At 37.0% G+C, this 23,408-nt stretch overlaps 1 protein-coding gene across 1 annotated transcript in view; it reads left to right on the top strand.

Moving 5' to 3' along the window:
* The window catches only part of FBN1 (fibrillin 1), a 157,367-nt gene that overhangs the window by 20,517 nt on the left and 113,442 nt on the right, over positions 1-23,408 (top strand). Inside the window, exons 5-6 of the mRNA XM_088148569.1 lie at positions 5,778-5,873; positions 9,616-9,711. Of these exons, the coding sequence (XP_088004695.1) occupies positions 5,778-5,873; positions 9,616-9,711 (192 nt within the window). The remainder of the gene's footprint in view (positions 1-5,777; positions 5,874-9,615; positions 9,712-23,408) is intronic.

The following is a 23,408-nucleotide window of genomic DNA, read 5'->3' as shown; positions in this document are numbered from 1 at the left end:
ACATCGGTTTGAAAAGTCCTCAGAAAGTTACTCAGTACAGTATTGCCCTGTTTCCACTGTGTCCTTGTAAAGTAGAAAATTCATGGTGAACCCAGTGTAGAAATAATCATGTCAAAACAGTGAACTGACTTTTTGCTAAATGAAAAGAAGTATGTGTATCTTGAAAAAAAGGACCCTTAAAAGCTACTGGTTTCCATAAGAAATATTTTAAAGCAAGCTCTTTCAGATCAGAGTTTGAAACATAATTCCGGTCTGGATGACACAACAAACCGTGATTCAGGGAACCTGAATGTCATTGATGGATTTTAATGATGGCAATGCAGGAAGAAGAGGGGGATGTGGGAAAGCTTAGGTTGATTCAACTCATCCCTGCTTGCCGATGTAGCTTTAAATATTTAAATGTTGCATGCAGATAAGACCAGGTCAGAAGTCATCTGAGATCTTTCCACTGAGCTAGAATAGTCTTCTCCAAGGAGCCTGGTTTTTCCAGATGTGTTCAGGAAAATGGGTTAGTCTGGCTTTGGGTTAGTGTTTTAGAGGATTCCAACCATTATGGGTTATTCAATAAAGCATGATTACATTATATCAAGCCATGATTTAGCAGAGCTTATTTTATTCCAAGAAGTAAATCTGGCAATGGAAACTTTTAAATATAAGCTGTTTGCAACTACCATCCTTAAGGTTAATTATCAAAACTGTCCTAAATATAAGCCTTTTATATCAAGTATCCCCCAGATTCTTGGTCTATAATTCCCATCATCCCCAGTCTCATAGATATGATGGGGAGTTGTAATCCAACACATCTGGAAAACACCAGTTTGAGGAAGACATGTATTTATTCATGAGCAGTTTCAGTGGAATTGAAAATTTCTTTTAGTCTATGGCTCATACTTCTTTTAGTCTATTGTTCAACCTCAGACCTTTCCAGTGGTTCATTGATAAATAATTTTTTTAACCATAGTAGCTGGTTTTTTCATCATCCTCAGAACTAAGCAACAGCCTGAAATGCTTAAAACTTTACATCTGTTCTTTGCCTGGACCTCAGTGCTGAGACATGGCTGGCAAAGACAGCCATGAATGTCTTTAAAAAAATCCGGATCCTCCTCTGCATTTATCCTCTTAGACCTCACAGATGTTTCCCGCAATTCCGTTCTTCCTTAAGGATTTCAAAGAGATTGTGGATGAGATGGAAGACAGGCCAAGAGTCCACCCTGTTAGTTCAGACAAACACCAGCCAGATGCTTGAAAGCAATAGCCCACTCCTGTTGTTGCTTCCTACCAATTTCTGCTGGTCACAAACTGCTTCTGTAGATAAAGAAACTATTGTGTAATATTCCTTTTAGAGCCATGCATAACCCTGTTCATTACCACTTTCTCATGGCACAGAATCGCTTAAATTAATAACAGATTACGTGAACTAATTTGTTTTTTCTCTAGGTGGAAGTTACAATAGACAGTTTCATTTGGGATTTAATAAGTAGTGACAGAATTGTCAGGTCTTTACGCTAGTTCTTTTCCTTGTCTTTCAAAGTGACCCCAATGCAAAAATTATGCCAAGAAAGCATCTGTTGTTCAGAGGTACATAGTTTCTGAATTGAGAGGACCAATGAGCTGCTGTGATAGGGCTGTCTTGCATTTATGGAATTCCTTTTAAAGCCATCTTGTCTGGCAAAACACACGTGAATATTAACATTCCTATTCTAACCCATTTATGCCTTAAAAATATTGATTATTCTCACCTGCTTTTGTCTCGAAGGGAAGTCATTGTTCCAAACCTCAACATACTTACTAGAGTGAGTATGGAGTGCACTGTAAGAATTTTTAGATGAATATGAAAACATAAGAATAGCTCTACTAGATCATGGCAGAGTTTATCTTAGTCTAGCACCTTTGTTCTCACTCTTAACATTGAATCTTCGAGATCCAAAGTCCTTGGCAGACTGTCCTCCATGAATTTATCCAACCCTTTTTAAAAAAATCTGCCCATATTAATGGCCCTTACCATATCTTTTGATAATAGATTCCACGAGTTAATTATTGGGGCTATGTAATGCTTGGGGTTTGAAGATAAAAAAGGTGCTTTGGAGTGAGCAGCCATGTGAATAGAGCACCTGGTTTGCAGCTTCTTAAAGCATCCATGCCATTTCCTAAGATTGCTCAGCTGCCCCACAATCTTGAGGAAAAAAAAGTGTTAATGAATTTTTAAAAATACAAATTGGATTTCAGTTGTACATGTTTTTTCCTGAATATGTGCCCTCTTTATATAGATGTTTTGTTGAATTTTCTTCTGCGTAGACATTCCAACTTTCTGAGTGTAGTGCGTAAGCCAAAAAAACTGCATTGCAATTTTTAGGAGATACACAGTACAACGATTAATTGTATTTCTATCATTCTGTTTGCCCAGAAACGTGAATTAGGTTGACCTATTTAAAAATGCTAACCTGTAGCTTCCTACTCTTATGCTGGGTTTATCTCATAAACGTAACCCTAAACTTGGGGGAAAAATATAATTTCTGCATTCATAAAATGTGCTTAGGCAATAGCCGAGTCCTATAATACACTATCAAACCTCATTTTAACCTACTTTTATGTGTTGTGGGAATCCACCCTTGTTCTACTCCTTGTAATAGGTTTGGATTATTACTGGGATCCAGTTGAGATAAAGGGCATTTATCCATGCTTTCACCTGGGGTTAGGCTCAATTTGATGACTTCTAAGTAAACAAAATTAGTCACTAAATTTTAGTGATATGTGGAAAAATACAAGTATTCTGCAGTACCTCCAAGGAAAGCTATTGTTGAAATCCTTGAAGCTAGAGACATGTTACCAGTGGCTAAAACTGAGACACGGCGGAGCATGTGGTCTTCCACTGAACTTACATAGTTGGTTTGAGTAGGTGCCATGTTTTCTACTTTACTGTAATAGTAAAGAAAACATTTACTGTAAAGGATTCAACATACTGTACAATTGCAACTCCACCCATTCTTTACAGCAGTTCCTCTGACAATGGTGATTCAAGTATCTAGCCTGCCAATTAATGAAGGCATAAGAAATATTTCTCTTTGGGAGGGGAACATGTATTTGAATATAGTTAAGGCATATGATTTGAACCCCCACCCACTTGAGAAAGATTAAGAAAACTTCTCAGCTTGTCTCTTGAAAAAGTTTATATATATTCATACATATGTATATATATTTATTTATTAAAGCATAACAAATATGTTCATAAGAATATATAAGAATATACTCATAACATATATTCATAAGAATATATGAATCTGTACTGAAGCCATTGCTAAACTTATTACTTCAAAATATTTAAATGGCTTTGGTAATTATGTGGGAATGGAAGTTAGCTTTTGGCATGCCTTGCTCTAATTGAAATCAGTTTTGTGGTTTTAAGTTCCTACCCCGCCTGACAGATGATATCATTTCCTATGTGTTTTCTAATCTGGCCTGTTTTCCTACGATTTTATAAAGCTTAATTGGACCATACGTTTTTAAGGCTATTGCCATCTCCATCCCCCACCCCTTGATCAGTGTAGGGTGGTATAGGTAGTCTCTGCCAGCTGATTATTATTAAGATTGTTTTTTTCTCTGGTTAAAGTGAAGTCCTACTAAGAGCCAAAGTAAAAGTGGAATGATATATATCTTTATACTGAAAAGGCTGATTTTTAAAAATGTAAATGGCAACTTCTGGGCGGGCTTCTAATCCCTGGGATCAGAGCAAACAGAAAGGGGACGTGTTAGCTTGTTTTGTGCTGTAGTCTGGATCAAAAGCAGCACCTTTGAAGCTTCTTGTTGTATCAACATAAAATGGCATATTGGTGCCATTAAAAAACAAACAAACTATATGTAGATGCACACAGCCCAGCAATTTGCCCTGATGTCCCATTGATTTCAGTGTCCACGTTTTGCAGACTTCACGATGGCTAGGTTCATATCATGCTAACCCAAATGACCAACCTTATCATAACGTGTGAATCTTCCTTAGTGTGCTGAGAATGAACAGCTGCAGTGGGCTTTCCTTTTTTCTCCTGCAAAGAAAACCCATAAAGTCTCAGGTGTTGCTCTTGGGAGATCCAGCTTCACGTCCCATCCCACCACGAGTCTCATTGCGTGACTTTGGACCAGACATTTTTATTTAGCCTAATTTACTTCATAGAATTATTGTTGGAGATAAAATTAAGGGAGACCCTCATGTACCCTTCACTGATTTCCCACAGAAAAGCTGGGATTAGCAATAATTAATAAATCATTTTCAGATAATCACAGCTTATTTGCAGTGCTTGAATCCTGAACTGTGATTAATGTAGCTTGTTTAAACAAAGCATCTTCATAAATCATAGTTTGGAAAAGACTTACTAAAAAAAAATACCAAGGTTGATCACAGTTTTTGGTTAGCAATGTTTTGCTGTCTAGAAATTACAATATCATGACCTTGTCTTTTTGAAGGTTCCTTTTATATTAGAATCCACTTCCGGTCTCTATATTTTGCTTCTGCTCTAATTGGCATCTACTGCTGTAGAACAAGTAGAGAACTAAATTGCAGGACCTCTCCCCCCAGCCCTGACAATAACCAGGTGTCCCTTTATATTTTACTAGCACCTGGCCATATATGCTTTCAAATTTTGCTAGGTGGTTAGATCCCACATATTGGCAACTTGCTAGTGGCATTGAAATACAGTAAACAGAAAAACAAATCACAGACATAACTGAGCATTTTCTGCAAGGAAAGACGAATTTCCGTATTTTTCATTTAAAGTTTAATTTTTACACCAAGGAAGTTCAGTGCACTTCAAGAAACATTGAATGTGGTTGTTTCTAGTAGCTGGGAACAGGATTTTGGTCTTCAACCAAAGAGGCCAGCAGAACTAGTCCCTTTTAAGAGTGCGGTTTCTTACTGTATAGAGTCCTTCACCTTCCTAGTGCACTTCAGTTACATAGACTAAGGTTCTCATGATTCCCCAGTGTAATAACTGACTGGGGATCATGGGTATTGGACTTCCATACATCTGGAGGCCATGTAATTGGGGTAAACAGATCTTTAATATAGGCAAGACTGTGGCTTCTGTTCCATTTCATTTAACATACTGTATCTCCTTGCAATCATTTCAGTACTGTACTTAATAAAAGTTATGGTCTACTCTCCCTTTTAGACCATGACACAAACTGAGCTATGATATGTATGGTTTTAGTTTATTATGTTGAGTAAACTCAGGAAACTGATTAATTCGATAAACCATGATTAAAGAAGCCATGACTCAATGTCACATACGAACTAAATTTTAAATGTTATTTTCTTGTTTTTGAATAATGGCTCTGAAAGGTGTTCCTGCATTGGAAATGGTGGAATGGCAGGAATAAATTTGGTGCATGAAATTTCTAAAAATGCAATAATAAGAAAAGGAGTAGATGCTGTCAAATCTCCTCCTATCTTATAAGATTATTTAAAAAGTGTAAGATGATTTTGAGTGATAATTTGAACTCTGTAACAAAGAGAGCTTACAAGATATTTTCTTCAGAATTTCTATGCACCTTTGGTATTGAAAAGCTTATCTCTGTATTTTCCCATGTAATTACTTTTTTGAGTTTTTTTATCTGCCAGTTTTCTCTTGAGTCTTCCCTACAATCTGTATTCTCCAAAGGCAATGAGTGCAGTATTTTGCATTTCCGTTTTATGATGTCCTTTGCAGAACTGAGCGTAGACATGAGTGCATCTGTTGTTTGTAGATGTTGTACACATCAATGAATAATGGATTGTCTTTCTCTTCAAGTGCAACATTGCAACATCAGATGTATGAATGGAGGGACTTGCAGTGATGATCATTGCCTCTGTCAAAAGGGATACACAGGAACACACTGTGGACAGCGTAAGTAAACAGAATTTACAGTTGGAATTCAGCTAGAATATGGAAATGATAAAGAAGCAATTGAGAATTTGAGTTTAACAATTCATGGATGAAATGCACCAGCTCATAAAAACAGCAGTAGCAAGAATACCTTTTCATGGTGGTTCCCCAATGGTTGCTGCTCTTCCATGCCCCTCCCCCCCCAGTAACCTGGGAATAATGCTCTACAATCACTGTGATGCAGATTCCAGATTAGATCAAGATGAAAAATGTGGCCATTATGAAGAGAGGTATTCTGGGTACCAGTAGTGTTGTGAAACATGGTCCTTCAACTCTCTTTCAGTTGCCAAATTCTTATCTAAAAACTTCGATCTTGGCTGTAGTTAAAATAAAAAATCAGCCACCAGATCATGCAGGATTGCATGTGGATTGTCTGTAATTTTTCAGAGAAGCTCATAACTTTTCAAGAAGTGCCAGGAAATTTCTTTCTGACTGGAATATGCCTCAGACAAATGCTTGATATTAACAGATATAGGAGTTCTTGTATTAAAGTTACAGAGGTACTGGGAAAGTTTTAAGTATTTAAAATCTGATTAGTGGCAACTTTGTCGTTGCTAACTGTTGGCACTATCCAGTCCTTTTTGCATATTGAAAACAAATCTTGACAGGCTAATCATGGAAAGTATTGTAAATCTTACTCTGTCCCCTGGGTATTAGCATTTGGCTGAGTGCCCTTTAATGCAGTTAGCCATTTCCAGTTAAATAAGGTCTTCACAGATCTTGATTCCATTGCGTCAAGGCTACTTCCAGAAGTCGTACAGCGTGCATGATCTGGGAAGCAGAAATCCTGCATTCAAAGTCTAGGTGGTGATATTTGTGTTTCCAGTCATAGTCGGATGGTGAATGATGGGGCATAGGTGCCCGCACTTTGATGGGAAGGGAACATCGAGGTCATTTCCATTCTCCTCTTTGTATGCAGGCAGTTGCATTCAATCTTTAGCAACGATGAAGTTCTGAAGAGGAAAGCTTCACCTGACTTCTGTGAAATCTTTTCAGATGAAGTCAGAATGTTGTTAGGTTCTTTTGACTATCTATTGGTTGGAGTGCTGAGGCTGGCAAAGACCCTGAGACCAGACACTTTGTGTGTGCTTCCTATCCATGCTTGAGAAAAATAAAGTGGCAAGAGATCCATTTCCATTTAAGGCCAGGAGAAAGAAACCCAAACTTTGAACCTCTTGCAGTTATGAATAGAGGGCTTGATTGCTTGTTTCTACAAGTTTATTTTGATTAGGGCTTCTTTTATCAGCAATAAAAGGAACTTACCTCTCTGAGCCATGCGCTTACTACTCTTCACTACTAGCTCCTGTGTGTGGGTTTGAGGACCAACAGAGAGATTTATTGCTAACCCCTGGGGGAAACTCTGACAGCAATTGCATTTACAAGTGCCTTTGATAAGTAGCTTGTAGAGTTTGGCATTCTATTCCAAAAGCTTATTTGTTGGTTGAAATCCCAAGACATCCATATTAGCTGTGAATATTTGTGCCAACCAATGTGGATTCGTAATAATGCATTTAACTGGAAATCATATTCTTTGAAAGAAACTTGTAATTCTGTGAAGTTGATTTGTGTGATGCTTCCTAGACAGAGAGCAGTAAGAGGGAATAGGAATTCATTTTTTTTCAGTTAAGGATATTTTTGTGATTTTTATAGTTCTTAAAGGCTTGTGGCAACCCTTCATGGCCACCTCCATTTCCTGCTAGAACCACACTGTCAGGGCTTGAGGACAGATAAGCAGTCACCTCAGAAAATCTACCTGGAAGAACAGGTTGTTACAAGCCTGGGTGGGTGCTTATGCATTAAAGTTAGTGGTATAAGAAACAGAACAGTGAGAAGCTTGACATTTGCCATGGAAATTATGCAATTCTTATACACACTTATTATGTTTACCTAGAAGGAAGTCTACATTGATCCCCAAATGGTTGACTTTTATTTATGTTCTCTGAGCATATAACAATGAAAAGTTACATGTTTTTATCTTCCCATATTAGAGGAAGGGATCCACTTAAACTTAAAGTGGGGGGCAGGTAAAATGTGGTAGTATTTGTTGCTAAATGTATCACATGGTAAGAGATGTGAATGATTCACATCTGAACTCTGGAGGATGTACCAAATTAGTCAACAGTGGATTAGATGGGCCAATATTCTGACCAATATTTTTATATCCAATCAATATTCTGATCGGATATAAGGCAACTTTATTGATTCCTGTGAGAGTGATATGCTAAGCTATAATGGCATTTCATTGGTTTTGTTTTAGTGTAACATCAAATTTGGCTATTGAGGTACAGGTAGTCCTCGACTTACGACCACAATAGGGTCCGGAAAATTCATTGTTAAGCAGTGCGGTCATTAAGTGAGGCGTCACGTGACCATGACTTATATCCTTCCCTGTTGGCTTCCCCACTGACTTTGCTTGTTGGAAGTTGGCTGGGAAGGTCGCAAATGGCAATCACATGACTGCAGGATGCTGCAACTGCCATAAATGCACGATGGTTGCCAAGCGCTCGAATCACAATCACATGACCACAGGGACGCTGCACCGTCATAAGTATGAGGACTGGTAAGTCACTTTTTTCAGTGCCATCATAACTTTGAACAGTCGCTAAATGATGGTTGTAAGTCGAGGACTACCTTTTATATAAACCATGGCTTATGGCTTAGTATTATGCAATCAGTCATTTGTAACTTAATCAACAAACTATGGTTGAAATAAACCACGATCTAATGGAAAACATGAACACCACCAGTGCATCAGAAAGAGATGAATATATAATTTTGTAGTTGCTGAAACAGAAAGTAAACTCTCTCTTACCTCGTGCTCCCCAGAGAAAATAATCTCATAATTTCTGATCAGCATGGTCATAGGGTATAATGAGAACTGAATGCAATCCATCTGGAATGCAGGAGGTTGGGGAAGACGGTAGTGGGAATGCTTTTAAATATCACATGCAAGAGACGCCTAAGATACCACAGGCATTAATATCAATGAAGCAGATTTTATAATTGGCAAATTGACATTAATTTTTTGTGGACTGTACAAGCTGATTATATGGAGGTTATATAAAGCTAAAGCTGGAAACAAATTTCTCAGAGAAGAGAGGACTGCTATGATAATACCTTAGTCTCCCGAGGCTATCAAACAACCTCCCAATTATCCCTTAATTAGGAAGAGGAGGAGGAAAAAACCTAGAGCTTGCACCCTGCAATGAATATATGAATATTATTTATTCATCTAGTGCATGTCAGTATTTAGACTGGGTATTTTCCAATGATTTGGGTTCTAATCAAGAGCCTATTGTTATTGTGTTCAGCTCAAATCAATCTGCAGGATGAAAGCCTTTTCATTGAAAGTTATGGACCTATAAAATTATATTAAAGACTACATTATTTTCTGTAACAGGACAATGTGTTGGAATCTTCTGCCAAGTTTAGTTGAGAAATGAATTAGGGACTAAGTGTCTGGAAACCTGTGATTTACTACTGAGCCCAGTTGTGAACTCTGCTAGGTTGCATGTTTGAATTGTTCCTCGTGGAGTGGTGGACCTTATTCTTGCACATTTTTCAATGGGAGTTGGAACTTTCCAGGAAGAGTTTCAACTTTTATTTATCTTCCTGAGGATAAATAAAATTGGGAATGAATATTGATCATGAGCACTCAGGTTCTGGTAGCATCTTGTTAACCTGTTAATTGCTCTACTTACAGCTGTCTGTGAAAATGGGTGTCTTAATGGAGGAAGATGCGTTGCACCAAACAGATGTGCCTGCACATATGGCTTTACAGGACCTCAGTGTGAAAGAGGTAGGTGGGATTTCCATTTTCTAATTAAAAAAGTGGAAGACTCTAAACTGTCTTTGGGTATAAAAATTCTTTTACAATTAAGATGAGGTGCAAGTGCAGTAAAATATTTGATTCAGTCTTTTAAATGGTTGAAGTTCGCTGGTTGTGATTACATTTAATACGTTTTTAGAAGACTGTATGGTAGGGTTTGGCTATACAGAGTTTATGCCATGCTTATACGGTACATGTAGAGTCCTCATTTTTAAAAAATAACGTTTAATTGTTTCTTTCAAAGTACAAAATCACTCAGTCTCACAACATTTCAGTGTTTGTACATGAGACTGTATACTCTTGAGGGTGAAATTGCCAAAATCTCCCAACATTGATTCAACTCATGAATTTGTGGCCATTTTTTATTCTTTCCAACCTAATAGAAGGTTGGAAATAAATTTATATCTACCTGTCTGTTCATCAGTAGGATAGCTCTCTGAAAACTGAACACAATGACACCAGACTTGGTGTGGGGGGAGAAAGGGGCACAAGACAGATTGAGCTTGAAAATGGGTTGAATCAGGCCCGGCGCTGAAGAGAAAAAAAATGAAATTTATTTCTTTATTACATTTCACATTTCATGTTTAACTGTGAATGCTAGCTAATAAAAGAAATATAGTCATATACATTTTAGTTCTCTGTTTAATATACATAAATGTCTTGGACAATTTTTTTTGGCATCCAGAGTTATATTTGAGAACTGAAGTTACTCTCTATCCTGCCTTACATCTTACGGTTTGTTTTGTCTAGTTTTGTGAAGCTCTTCTTTTGTAAAACTTGCATGGGTTTGTTATCAGTTTTGTGAACATTTTCCTTGAGGAACCATAGCAACCCACACAGCTGTTTCCAGATGAGGACATGGCTCTACTTATTGGCTATACTGAATTCATTTAAAGGAAATTAAATGAAGTTTAATAGTATTTGGAGAGAGGGAAGGCAGCAATAGCTGTTGAATTGTAATTGTCATCTGGCTGTTTTATATTCTTGAAGATACATGTTTTAATTGGAACAAAACACACTAGCCCAGCGTATGAACAATTTGTAGAGTAGGTCACGTAAAAACTTAACCATCATATATTCAGTCAATTAGATTCAACTTCCTCACTCCAGTTCATATATATACCCACATTTAACCTAGTTCAGGTCTAAACCGATAGATCTTCCTAGTCTGAATGAAATTCAGAATAAGTAGGATTAGATCCATCATTATCATTAATTGTGTGCTCCATTGGAAAAATAAATGGTTACCAAGTAGTAAATGTACATGGTGATAAAATATGACAATTTATGTTGTCTGCTGCCACAGAGTGGTATATACCAAATGTTTCCCTAGAGGTAGAGACAGACATCTTTATGTTTGACTCTAAGCAGAATATTCTGTGAAATTAACTTGTAGAGGCAAAGTCTAGACATTAAACTGCAGAACTGGTCAAGCAACAAGTTTCCAGTTATTTCAGTGCCTTTAGATCTAGGATTGGCAACCTGGGGCTGTCCAGATATTGCTGAATTACAACTACAAGTATGCCTCCCCACTGCCTGTGCTAGCAAGAGGTGCTAGAAATTGAAGTCCAGAAACATACAAAGGGAGATAAATCTTATCTCTTCCTTAGGTTGTCCTGTGTGTGTTTTCCTGACTTTGGCGGTTCAGAGTAACTTTGTGATACCTCTTTTTCCTGCTGTAGAAAGTAGAGACAGGACAGTGTTTCCACCCAGAGTTTCCTTTTGCTCAGAGCAGCCAGCTTGGACTCCAGTCACTTCAAATATTAAGACTTCAGCATGTGCTTTCTTGGTGTGCATACTTCATGTACAAACAGCGTCTGGTTTTCCTTCACAGTGTCTGTCCTGTTCAGCTTGTAGGAAGTTCTATTTTTCTCCCCCAGTTTTGATGTAACAAATGCAAAATATTTGAAAAAAACCCAAGTTCTGCAAACTGCTTAAGGAATTTGATGTTGATTACTTTACCTAATTAATTCATTTAAATTGGCATACCATGCTAATTAAATGTACTAAAATTTTCATCCTTCATAAACCTTTAATATCCAGAGAACTTTGACAAAGTCTAAAAATAAAAATCCTGCTGTCTTATAATACTGTGGTTTATTTTTCATAAAACTGGGACATCATCTGTTTGTGGAAACGATTACCCTATTCAGTGCCCCCTTTCTATGGTATTTAGTCTAAATGGAAAGCAAACAATAACATGTAGATAAAAATACTAATTATTTTCCCAAAATTAATGTTGTGTTTAAATCAGTATCCTAACAGGATTGTTGGCAAAGAATTTAAAACTGTTTTTCAAGAACTGCTTTTTTTGACCAATTTTGAACAATATTAATTGGTATATGGAATTACGTGGTGAATGATCCATTCTTCTGGCTTGCTGTCGCCTTGACAAAAAGTCTCATATGTTTTCTTCTTTTCTCTGCCTTTTATTTAAATTTTCCCTTCTATTGAAATCAGTGAAAATAAAATTAAAAGATTATATATTTTTTATCAGTAGCATTTTCTTTTTCAATTCTTTGGTATCATTGACTAACCTGCCATGAGAACATTCAGTTTTAGACTCATCTGTCACAATTCTGGTCTAAAGCAACTAAGGACTAGTTCTGTTGTAGCTACTCAGTCATTCCTACTCAACTCCTTTGGTTAGTTCACATGGCTAAAAAAATGGACTCATACCCTTTCTGTGGTTTGTTTATAATCCTGTCCAAACTGGGATCTGGCTTATTCCCATTGTATGAGGATAGAATTAGAAGTCAGGGTTTTTTTTTATTGTTTTCCAATTCTACCTCACTAGGGTGTTAACAAGCTGGAAATGTCATTTCAGCCATCATGTTAAATAAACTGGAAGGAACTATTTATTTAGTTATTGCTTTGGACAGGAAGGGCCAGGTGGGTGCAATGAAATGGCTGTGAACCCATGTGCCTGGATTTACCCTGGTCATTAGCATACTGCCTGAATGCAGCCAAGGCTTAAACATTTGTAAATAAGAGTATGTCTAAATCAGTGTTTCTCAACCTGGGGAACTTTAAGACGTGTGGACTTCAACATCCAGAATCCCGCAGCCAGCCTTGCTGGCTGGGGGATTCTAGGCATTGAAGTCCACACGTCTTAAAGTTGCCCAGGTTGAGAAACGCTGGTCTAAATGAAGTAATGCTATTATATAACTTATTTGCAGAACATTGACCTTCCCCTCAATATAAAGAATGCATTCCTAGACAAAATACAGGCTAATCAGAGAGAAATGTGCATTCTTCCAACCCTAGTTTGAAAGTTCTCTGAAATTTCAGCTATTTTTTCATTTAAAGCAAAGTTGTTTTGCTTGGTGGTCCAAACACTTCTGGCTGTATGAGTTTTCTCCTACTTCTCCAAATTAATGTGTGCTTTGGTCTAAACAGGAGTGGCTAAGTTCATGTTTGTTAAATTAAGATTCTGTCATTTGCACGTGCAATCAAAGCACTGGCTGTAGGTGAGTTTGTGCTGGTGTCTCTTTTGAACTATTGGGAATAACAGTTCCTTTACCTTGAAAATGCTGGATTATGATTGTATAGAATTGTAACATATTTTATTCTGCATGCAAGTTAAGATGCTGTTGGAGTGGAGGAATTGTCTGTTTGAGAAAAATTAAGATTCATAGCAAACATGTTTATGTTTCCAGTTAATTTCAGGGACTTGTATAAGAGACATCTAGCTTCCATGTATTTCTTTTGTGATGCTTGTTAAATTTGTCACTGGAATTATAATGTAGAGAAAGAGGCCTAAATAAGGTATGAAAAGGAAATAAAATGGTGATATTCTGATTTATTTATTTATGACAGGGATCTATTTTTTTTTCCATTTTATGTGCAGGCAGAGTCTAGACTGAGAACAGTGTATGTTTGACTTGGGTAAAGAATAAAATTAATTCTTATAGTTTGACAAAGCAAGGGAGATTTAAGCAGTCAATACTCCCTGCCCACCTGCCCCCGCATTCAATGGGGTTAATATTTGAAGAGACATGCATAGACTTATATATGCCTGGATTTATCTTTGTGCCAAGCCATTTATTGAATATTTATTGAATAACCCACAATGGGCTGAGTTCACGTGACATATTAAACTTAAACATCATTTACAGGGCACATATGCTCACACAATTTACTGAGCTGAAACAAAACCAACCATCTTGTTTATTTAGTGAGGTGTGGCAGCATTTCAAAGATAAAATAATAATTAATTATTATTCTGTGTTTTTTTAAAGGAGCTTGTGCTGTAGAATCGTGACTGGTGGTGGTGGCGTTGACTACCTTGATTCTCTTAATCAGCTGAATTCCCACAGCATGCTAAACTATAATAATTGTGTTTTTTTTTTAAATACTGGCTTAGTGTGGCATGCAAGATCAACCATTCTGGCCTAGTGTTATGTTCATATCAAACCATTTTGACTTCAATAACCCATGGTTTAAAAACAATAGCTTAGCATGAAGTGTGAATTCAGTTTATAGCTGACAAGAAGCAAAACTCATCATCATCCGATCTAGTTTTAGGCAACTTCATATATCCCTAACACAGAAGACAGGAGAGTTAGAATTTGTCTCTTAATGGTATTTATGGAAATCAGTGAATGTCCATGACAAGGATGAGAAGAATTTTATTCACTTCCAAACTGTGGGTCGGAAAAGAGAGGATTATGCCTAAGCATTATTTATTTAAAAAAAAAGGCTTTCCAACTTTATGTCTTAATGATTTGTGACATTGTAAACCGTATTTCTTCAAGAGCATTAGTCACGGAAGTCTTAGCTGGTGGAACGCAGGCAATAACACGGTGGTTCTGTAGGCGTCCATTCCTAACCCCGGTGACACCCAAATGATGAGATGTCGTTGCAACCTCATGACCCGAACTCTGTGGTTTTGTACATGCATCTCGCAGCATCACGGTCAAGTCCTTAAGGGACAGAATTTGTTTCCTGAGATTGCAGTTCACACTTCATCACCGGATCCTAATTGCTGCTCTCTGGCAGATACATGTGGGTAGTCTTTAGATTAAGGATTCTACCTTGCACAGAATAGAGTGAGTGTGCTTGGGGTAAAGCTTGGTGGTTCTTATGGTCAAAATGTGCCAAACTGATGGGTGCTCTCCTTACCCGTATTAGGGATGCAGCATGTGGCACAGGTATGATTAACGCTGACGGCCCACTCTATACTTTCCCTATCTTACAAAAAAGGATTATATCTGAATAGGCTGATGGGTATGTCTGTAGGTATATAGGTATGTATGTATGTACGCATCCCGAAAGTAATGTACACATTTATGTAAACTCTAAATGCACAAAACACACATTTGCCAAGATCTACATCATGTAGATATGCTGGTCTGGGACCTAATTAGTTAACTGCTGTTCCCAGCTGTGCTCATTTTCTTGAAAACCTGGGTTTGCATCTGCATAATCGGTTAAATGTTAAACACTTGGCTCAGAACAGCACTTGAATTGGATAAGCAGTTTTTTACAGTTTGAAGATAGTGATGAAGGACTAGCGTTCCATTCTTCTTTCCAGCATAGGTCTGAAATAAGCCAGGCAACTGGTTTTGGAAATTGCTCACTGTCCATAAGATCTGGCACTGAGGAATTTTTGAGCTATAATGGTGCATCCTGTATTTTTTCTTTGGGCTCTCTGTGTAAATCAGTGACAAAATTGAGCTATGCTACACCTCCTGTCTTTTATATGAAGAAATATGCCTTTTATCTTTTCCTGCAAGAGGAAAAGACGTATCTTTTAGAACTTCCTGAATTGCTGGACAGGCAAAGAAAAAGTTCTGGTACAGGGTAGTTGATCATCTTTTGCTGAACTTGCCCTCAATCTGTCTGGTTCACACATCATAGTAAGCCTTCATGTGATTTGCTTCTTGTGTCTGGCAACTCAGCCAATTGTAATTTATTAAATAAACTTTGGTGAAACCCTGCCCTACTGCAATTTGAATTCAACAATGCAGAGGACTAGAGAGGGTTTCTAAATTACCTTTACTAGCCATATTTTGCATTCAGATTGGCCTCTGTGCATACAAAAGGAAAAAACTCAGTCCTGCCAAAGCATTAAAACAGCTAAGATGGGTGGAACATTAGTTTTGTTCCCCTGATGATCTGGGCGAACAAGAACAGATTCCCAGATGTTTACACTGTCTGGGTATTTGTTGATTGAGCCTCAATAGTTTGCATTTATTTTCTTACTGTATTGGCTGAACATCCATATACTTCTTGCTGGCTCAGATTCTGGAGTCTACGCATCTACAGCTTTATAGCTGTGACCTCATCTTGCCTTTATACCTTCCAGTCAGTCTTTGCTATTTCAATGATATTGTAAGAAAGCAGATTCTGTTTTATGTAAAATAGCTGGATATACTCTAGCAGCAGCAAAGGTTAAAATGCTAAGCTATGGTTTTAACCATGGCTTGTTTAAAAAGGTGCAGTCAATACACCAAACATATTCTATTATATTCACTGCCATGTATGGATCTATCAATGTGTCGCTGGATAATGTTGCCTTTAAATTCGGAAATTCTTTTACATGTAGTGTGAAAGGATCACATCCCTGTATCTGTCAATAATAATAATAATAATAGGAATCAACATTGCTTTAAATTCAATGGATTTCCTTTCAAGTAATTGTACAAAATGTTATATTTTAAGGATACGTATGAAAAATCCCAATGAAGTCCCAATGCATTCAATGTGACTGTGAATAAGCATGCATTTGATACAGAGTATTTATATATTTTGAAAAGTTTACTTTATTACTATGATGTATTATTTTTCATTTAAAAAATCCACAAAATATAAAACAAAATGTGTTAAAAATAGAAAAAGAAAAGTCCAAAATGAAACAAAACCAGACCATCTTCTTGGCAACTCAAAAGTTCTTCATAAACTAATAATCCAAGTGTTTGGTGTATAATTTAACATTACAGTAACCTGTAAATCTTGTTTCTCTTTACAAAATCACATTAACAGTGATTTGAATGTCAGACCCATTTGGGACTGGTGTAGATGAAGCCCAAATCATATGTGTAAAAGTCCCTTCAAAGCTATTACATTTCCAGTATAAAAAGCTTGATGTCTGATCCTTCTTAACATCTGCTGAAATATCCAATACACATAAAAAAAAATCTTTTGATGAATTAGTTTCATCTTAAGATCATGGGAGACATACCTAACATTTTTTAAAATATGAGACCATTGATTTATTAAGATAGGATATTCTAACGCCTTAATCCAAAGTTCTTGTCAACTGCCAATATTTTAGTAATACTTTTCAGATGTCTCTTTTGAAAAATCTGTAGGGTTAGAATCTTTCAAAACACCCGCCCCCCTCAATGAAAGAAGTCATTTGGGGTTTCAGAAATTGCTAATGCATCCTGGGAAAATGATTGGCATGAATTCAAATGATCCTATATTAGGTGTTTAAATAATTTCAAGTTCCAATTAAGGATAAAAAAGAATATTGCTCAAAGCCACAGGGATCCCAGTATCAAACTATTTGTCACCAGTACTAAATCATTAAAACATTAAATGCACACATAACTTAGCTCTAACATGGCACAAGCTAGGGTTTGTTTACCATTAATATGTTGTAATTTGGTGGGCTAAAAGCTATATATCATTTGTTTGGTTTGGGGGTTAGAATTATATGTGAATCTCTCTACAAGTAGTCCTTGTTTAGTGACTGCTTGTAATTACGATGGTGATGAAAAAGTAACTTTTCAGCCAATCCTCACATTTATGACTTTCGCAGGTGTGTAAAGCAAAGGAAGGCTGAAGTAAAATAATGAGCACAGTTGTGGTTTCACTTAGCGACCACTTTGCTTAATGACTGACTTTCTGGTCCCAGTTGTTGCTAAACAAGGGCTATCTGTACTGCGGCTTATAAAACAAACCATGATTTAAAGTGTTGTCTGAATCTAGCCAATGTGTGATAATTTTTTATGTATCCCAAATTTTTGGATATTCTTAAGCCAAACTGAATTCTGCTGCATCTTTATAAGGTTTCTTTATAAGAAACCATCCAAATGGCTATCTGTAGTGATGTATTTAAAAATCCTGAATTATTAATCAGTCAAAACAGATTTTTTTCTGTTTTGCAGGAAGGATGAACATTGCAGGGCATTGCAGGAAGGATGAGAATTTCTGCAAGTAATGAACTGCAACTTGCCTGTTAGGTTATGTGTCCTCTTTTGCATTCAGCTTGATATTTTGTGGGGAAACTTGAGAAAGTTTTTAAGCTGATAAGACAGATTACTGTATGTACTTGAAGGCATCATTTTAAATTAATCGGTTATTTAACCTGTTGTAAAATGTTAATTAAAAATATCTTCAATCATATCATTATTAATTAAGCAATCTTGAGAAAACCAGGGCTGCTATATAAAAGATCAAGGTTTATGATCTATATTATCCCTGTAACAAATTATTTATGAGTAGTCTTTTAATGCTTTTAAGTCTTTGGATTGTGGTTTGGACAAGAGCCATGTGTTTGCTTTCGAGCCATTCTTCCTTTAGTTGATTACAGTAGGCTGTAAAAGAGGGTGGAGACCCTTGGTTGGTATCCAGAAAAAGTGAGTAATAATTGACCTAATGTACAGAGTGTATGAATAAACTATTCTTTTTGTAAGAAAGTTATATTTTACAGGGTATCCTAGAGTTCACATCCCCCTGTTTCCCCTTCTCCTTCTCTCGCATCTTCCAAAAGTTTTTAACATGCTCAGCTGCTCTATTAAACCTCTAATTCAGCAAAAGAGTCAAAGGCAGAGTGTATTAGATAAATGCTTTGAGCTACTTCCAAATACTGGGGAAAAGAATTTCTTTAAAAATTGCCTTGAAACAGCTGTTCAGAAATTTTCAGTCGAAATCTCCCCATTATAGTAATTCAAATTATAGATTTGCTCAGTGAAATCAGTGAGAGTACATTGTGAAGGTTTTGACCATCCCCCAGATACACAAGGTATGTTAATCTGTTGTGACTTCTGTCTTCATTAAAGCCAGTCTCTGGAGTAAATTCACAGCTGTTCCTTGCATGCATTTTAAGTGCATGGCCTTCTGCTGAAATGCTCTTGCAAATGCTACATCAGCTCTTATCTAAGGATTCAGAGAAATGGCAAAGTTCATGGCATACCTGAAGTATAATTTAATAATACTTAAGATCCAGTGGAATCTAAAGAAAGAGAAAAGCAGGTGACAGTGGCTGGATTTCCTCTCCTGAGTCATGAAGGAAATCCTACAAATTTTCTTGCTTGTTGTATGTTTCTCAGTAATACATATTGTATTTGTTTAGATTGCTTGTTACCACTTCAGGGTTGTTATCCTGAAAGATGGGAGAGAAATAACGAGGATAAATGAAGCATTGCTGCAGCTCAGTTGAGGTCTCCCTGGTGTACCTTCTTTGCCCTTGAATGATAAAAATATTAATTGCAGCTGTAATTTCCCCCTTTTTTTTTTCATTTATAGTACTTACTTTTTAGTTTGTTACTGGATTATGAGAACCAGTTTGGAATAGTGGTTAAGGTACCAGGCTAGAAACTGGGAGTTCTAGTCCCACCTTAGGCATGAAGCCAGCTGGGTGACTTTGGGCCAGCCCCTCTCTCTCAGCCCTAGGAAGGAGGCAAGGGCAAGCCACTTCTGAAAAACTTTGCCCAGCAAGCTGCAGGGACTTGTCCAGGCAGTTGCCAGGAGTCAAAACCTGGGCTATGTTTGAATGATATCCAATATATGATATCTAGGAATGGGAAAAATATCATCAAGATGTGCATGGGGGTCAGATTGTTAATTAGAGCCCATGATGTGGTTATTGTTTGACTAGATCGGCTTGTTTTCTTGTTTACATATTATATGATGCAGTTGAATTGTGTTTAAATGTTGGCAGCTGCCCAAAGTCTCTGTGGTGAGATGGATATCAATCAAAGAAATAAATAGCTTCAATACACTGCTGTGCAGCACTGCAGATTTTACTTCCAGGTAAATGGCTGCATAGGGTTACAGCTTTGGAATCCAGCTCTTACATTTGTAGCACAAGAGATAACCAAGGAAAAGAAGTAGGGAGGCTAGAACAAAAAAAGTAGTGTGCGCGCTAATTTTTCAATTTGCAATTCTGATTAGGACCTGTTGGGAATGAAGATATTCATTAAGTCATATTGGGTTCAGGCTTAGCAACTTGTACGAACCCAGCTTAATGTGACTTACTCAGTAAACTATAATTAAACAAACCATGATGTTGCATGGTGTATAAACCCAGTCATGGACTGTTACTGATCACCAAGCTTAGTTCTTGAGTTGGCTGTGGCACCTGATGAACTTTAAGAAACAGATTTCTGAAATGAAATTCAAAATCGATTTTGCCTTGAAGAGAAAATTTAATAAATTTGGCACATGTTAATATATCACCTTGGATTTGTACTTTTTCTGCTCTTCTATAAAAGGAGAGAAATAGAGTCTCTTGTTAGGAGCCAGGAGAATCTGCAGAGTTCAGTTGCACTCAGATTCTTATTTTTTCAGTCTTAAATTTGTAACATTCAACTTCCTCATCCATTTTTTAAAGTTAGCACATAAACTGGTATCAATTTCATGCACATTTCTCCTAATAATCATGGTTCAGCACTTTTATGCATACTTTCCCTAATATGCTTTTTGGTACAAACCTTTTCCTGGATATGCACATTCTTTATGAAATTTTTTGAGCTGCAAACTGAATTGTTTAGTTGCATTTTGACTTACTGGTAAATTTGAGCATTGGGTAAGTAAATGCAAGCTGAACTAATTTGTTTCTCACATCTGCCTTCCTTTTGGTGTTCCCTTTGTAAAGGCTGCCTACATCTTTCCCTGTAGACATGCACATGAGACTTTAATGAATTGGAAAACTAATTAGGCTAATTGATTTTGCATGAGTTGCCCTAAGGAATGTGCCTTGCACAGTGCACACAAAAGTCCCAAGAATAATTCTCAGTGGTTTTGAATAAAAATGGGCAACTGACCATTGAACTGAAATACAGCATGGGAAGTGATATAGATGAGATTTTAATAGGAGAACAGATGCATGCTAATACCTTTATAAACTGCAACTAGGAGAGACAAAATCTAAGCAGAGAAAGTTTTCAGACTTCTTGTGGCAAATGGCAGTTTACCTTCCTCTCTTTTTTCTAGCCCTGCTACCAATATATTTTTCTAGTTCCTCAAATTCTCCATTTTTCTGATAATCTTGTAATAGATACAAGAAGAGATGATTCTCACTGAAGTCAAGAACCAATGTTATAGCTGATAACTTTCACGCTTCATGTAGTTGCCCTTTTTAAAAAAGGTAATTCATAACAGTATACAAGCTAAATAATAAAAAAAAATGCTTCAAATTATGACGATACAAAATTGGATTTTGTTCACACATTTTCAGTAGTTTTCATTCCTGTCAAAGTTTTTGTAAAATAAAATTGCATGCATTGGACCTAAGAAGACAGAAGATATATACCAGTGGGGTGATCTTGGGGGAAAAAAAGAATATGCAGAGGAAGACATACAATGCTATAGATAAATAATTAACATTAAATATTTTTTCCTTTGGGATTAGACACTACACACTTCTGAATGTAATACTGTTTGAATAATCTAGGCCACTGTTTCTCAACCTTAGCAACTATAAGCTGTGTGGACAAGTCCCAGAATTCCCCAGCCAGCATGGTGGCTGGGGAATTCTGGGAGTTGAAGTCCAGACCTTAAAGTTGGTCAGGTTGAGGAACACTGATCTAGACCTTTGAAGCTTTTCACATTTTGCATCTTCTTTTCAGTTGTAACTTGTGCCCAGAGAGAAAAAAAATTAACTATCAAAACTTTGTAAGTGCATGGAGAGGATGATAAGACAGAATGGACTAAAATGAGTTATATAAATATGCAAATAAGTTACTGAAACTTTCCTGAACCTGTTGCTTCATTTGGCTCTGATGGCTGGGAATTTTTAAGAGTTGGTCCCAAGGCTGTTTTAATGTATCCAAAGTTCCACTTAAAACTTAAATGCTGATGTTCTATGTTCATATTAAGTGGATCAGTTCAATGAGTGGCTTCATTGCACCATTAGCTCCAGATGTTGCATATATTTATACTGGTACACTGAAATAATTGTCATGGCAACAGATGAAAAATTGTTCATTGTTTAATGGGATGACACGTGCCTCGTTCTGAGCAGAGCAAGGATTCTGGATTCTGGCACTGGCTAAACATGTGTTGGCCTCACCAGTAGGGTCATTTCAGTCTCTTGGCAGGATATGTGAAGATTTGTGACTGACAAATCTGACTTCATACTCTCTCTCCTACTATCCTGATCCCCATATGACATTAAGAAGGCCCATCAATCTCTTAGAATATATATCAGACTTTTCAGCCTACATAATGAGGATGATTACAAGTTTAATAATAAATAAAATAAATGATGCTATGTGTTCAATCGTGTCCAGTTCTCAGCAATTCTGTGGACCATCTCCCTCCACATTTTCCGATCTTGTATGGCTTCTTTTAGTTGTTTTATGCTCTGGCTGGTGTCGGCTTTGATGATGTCTAGCCACTGTGTTTTTTGGTGGCCTTGTTTCCTTTTCCCGCTGACCATTCCAAGGATAATTGTATTTATTTATTTATGCATTATGCCTGCATAATGGATCCTTGCAGTAGTCAGTTCCTAGGCTGATAAAGATGCAGTGTAAACAGCCATCTGCAAGCTTCCATGGTATCAGTAAAAAGACTCACCTCCTTGACAGAAACCTGATAGAAATAAAGTCAGAAAGTCTTAGAAATAAAGTCAGAAAGTCTTTCCCTAATGTATACAGGTTCTAGATTGAATCTTGCAACTCTATTCCATTTGCCTCAATAACTGTGGCTAAAGAGAACTTGCTAAAGAGAATTGTGCTTGGAAAAGAATCACTCTTCCTTTTAGCCAACTATAAAAGAGCTCGAGAGGATAATTTTGGATTGTAGTATGAAAGTACAATGGGAGAAATGAATCACAGCAAGAGTCAAAGGCCTCTTCTGGGGTAAAAGTGAGATTGTGGAAAAGGTGCAGTTAAGGAATATGCTTTATAATATAATATATATTCCATAAGAGCAACAACACATAACCACACACAGACATGCAGCCCGGACTAAAACAACCAAAAAGATAAACCATATAGGTATGACAGATAAATCATAAATACATCAACAAATGTGTTAACTCCAGGCCTGGGAACAGAACCAGTTCTTAAGGGCCTTCCAGAATGCTAGGAGAGTGGGCATCATATATGTCTGGGGGGGGGTGAGATGCTGTTCCAGAGGGCAGGGGCATTGACAAAGAAGCCATGCTTGCTTGGTCCCACATGATGGCAACATTTAGAAGAGAGGACCTAGAGCACACGTGTTCTGTGCAAATGTACAGGGCTTAGATGCTAAATTTTTTGGTATACATAAAGGTCAACAGTGGTCAGTGGCTGGGTTTACACATCATACTAAGTGGTGATTTAAACTATGATTTGATAAATAAGCCACAAGGGCTGCATTTGTACAAATTGTTAATTTGTCAGCCATGGTTTACAAACTGCTCTGATTGATTTTGTGCAACACACTTAGCCAAAACCTAGCAGACCAAAACATGGGATAGTAGAAGGTGTGATTGCCTTCTCCAGCTGCTT

Source organism: Python bivittatus, unplaced genomic scaffold, assembly GCF_059951505.1.
Source record: "Python bivittatus isolate LINGU-HERP-01145 unplaced genomic scaffold, Pbiv_v1 ctg000530_np1212, whole genome shotgun sequence".
In the NCBI taxonomy this organism is placed as follows: Eukaryota; Metazoa; Chordata; class Lepidosauria; order Squamata; family Pythonidae; genus Python; species Python bivittatus.
Note: the sequence above shows the minus strand (reverse complement) of the source record. Positions and strands in the feature narration are given on the sequence as shown.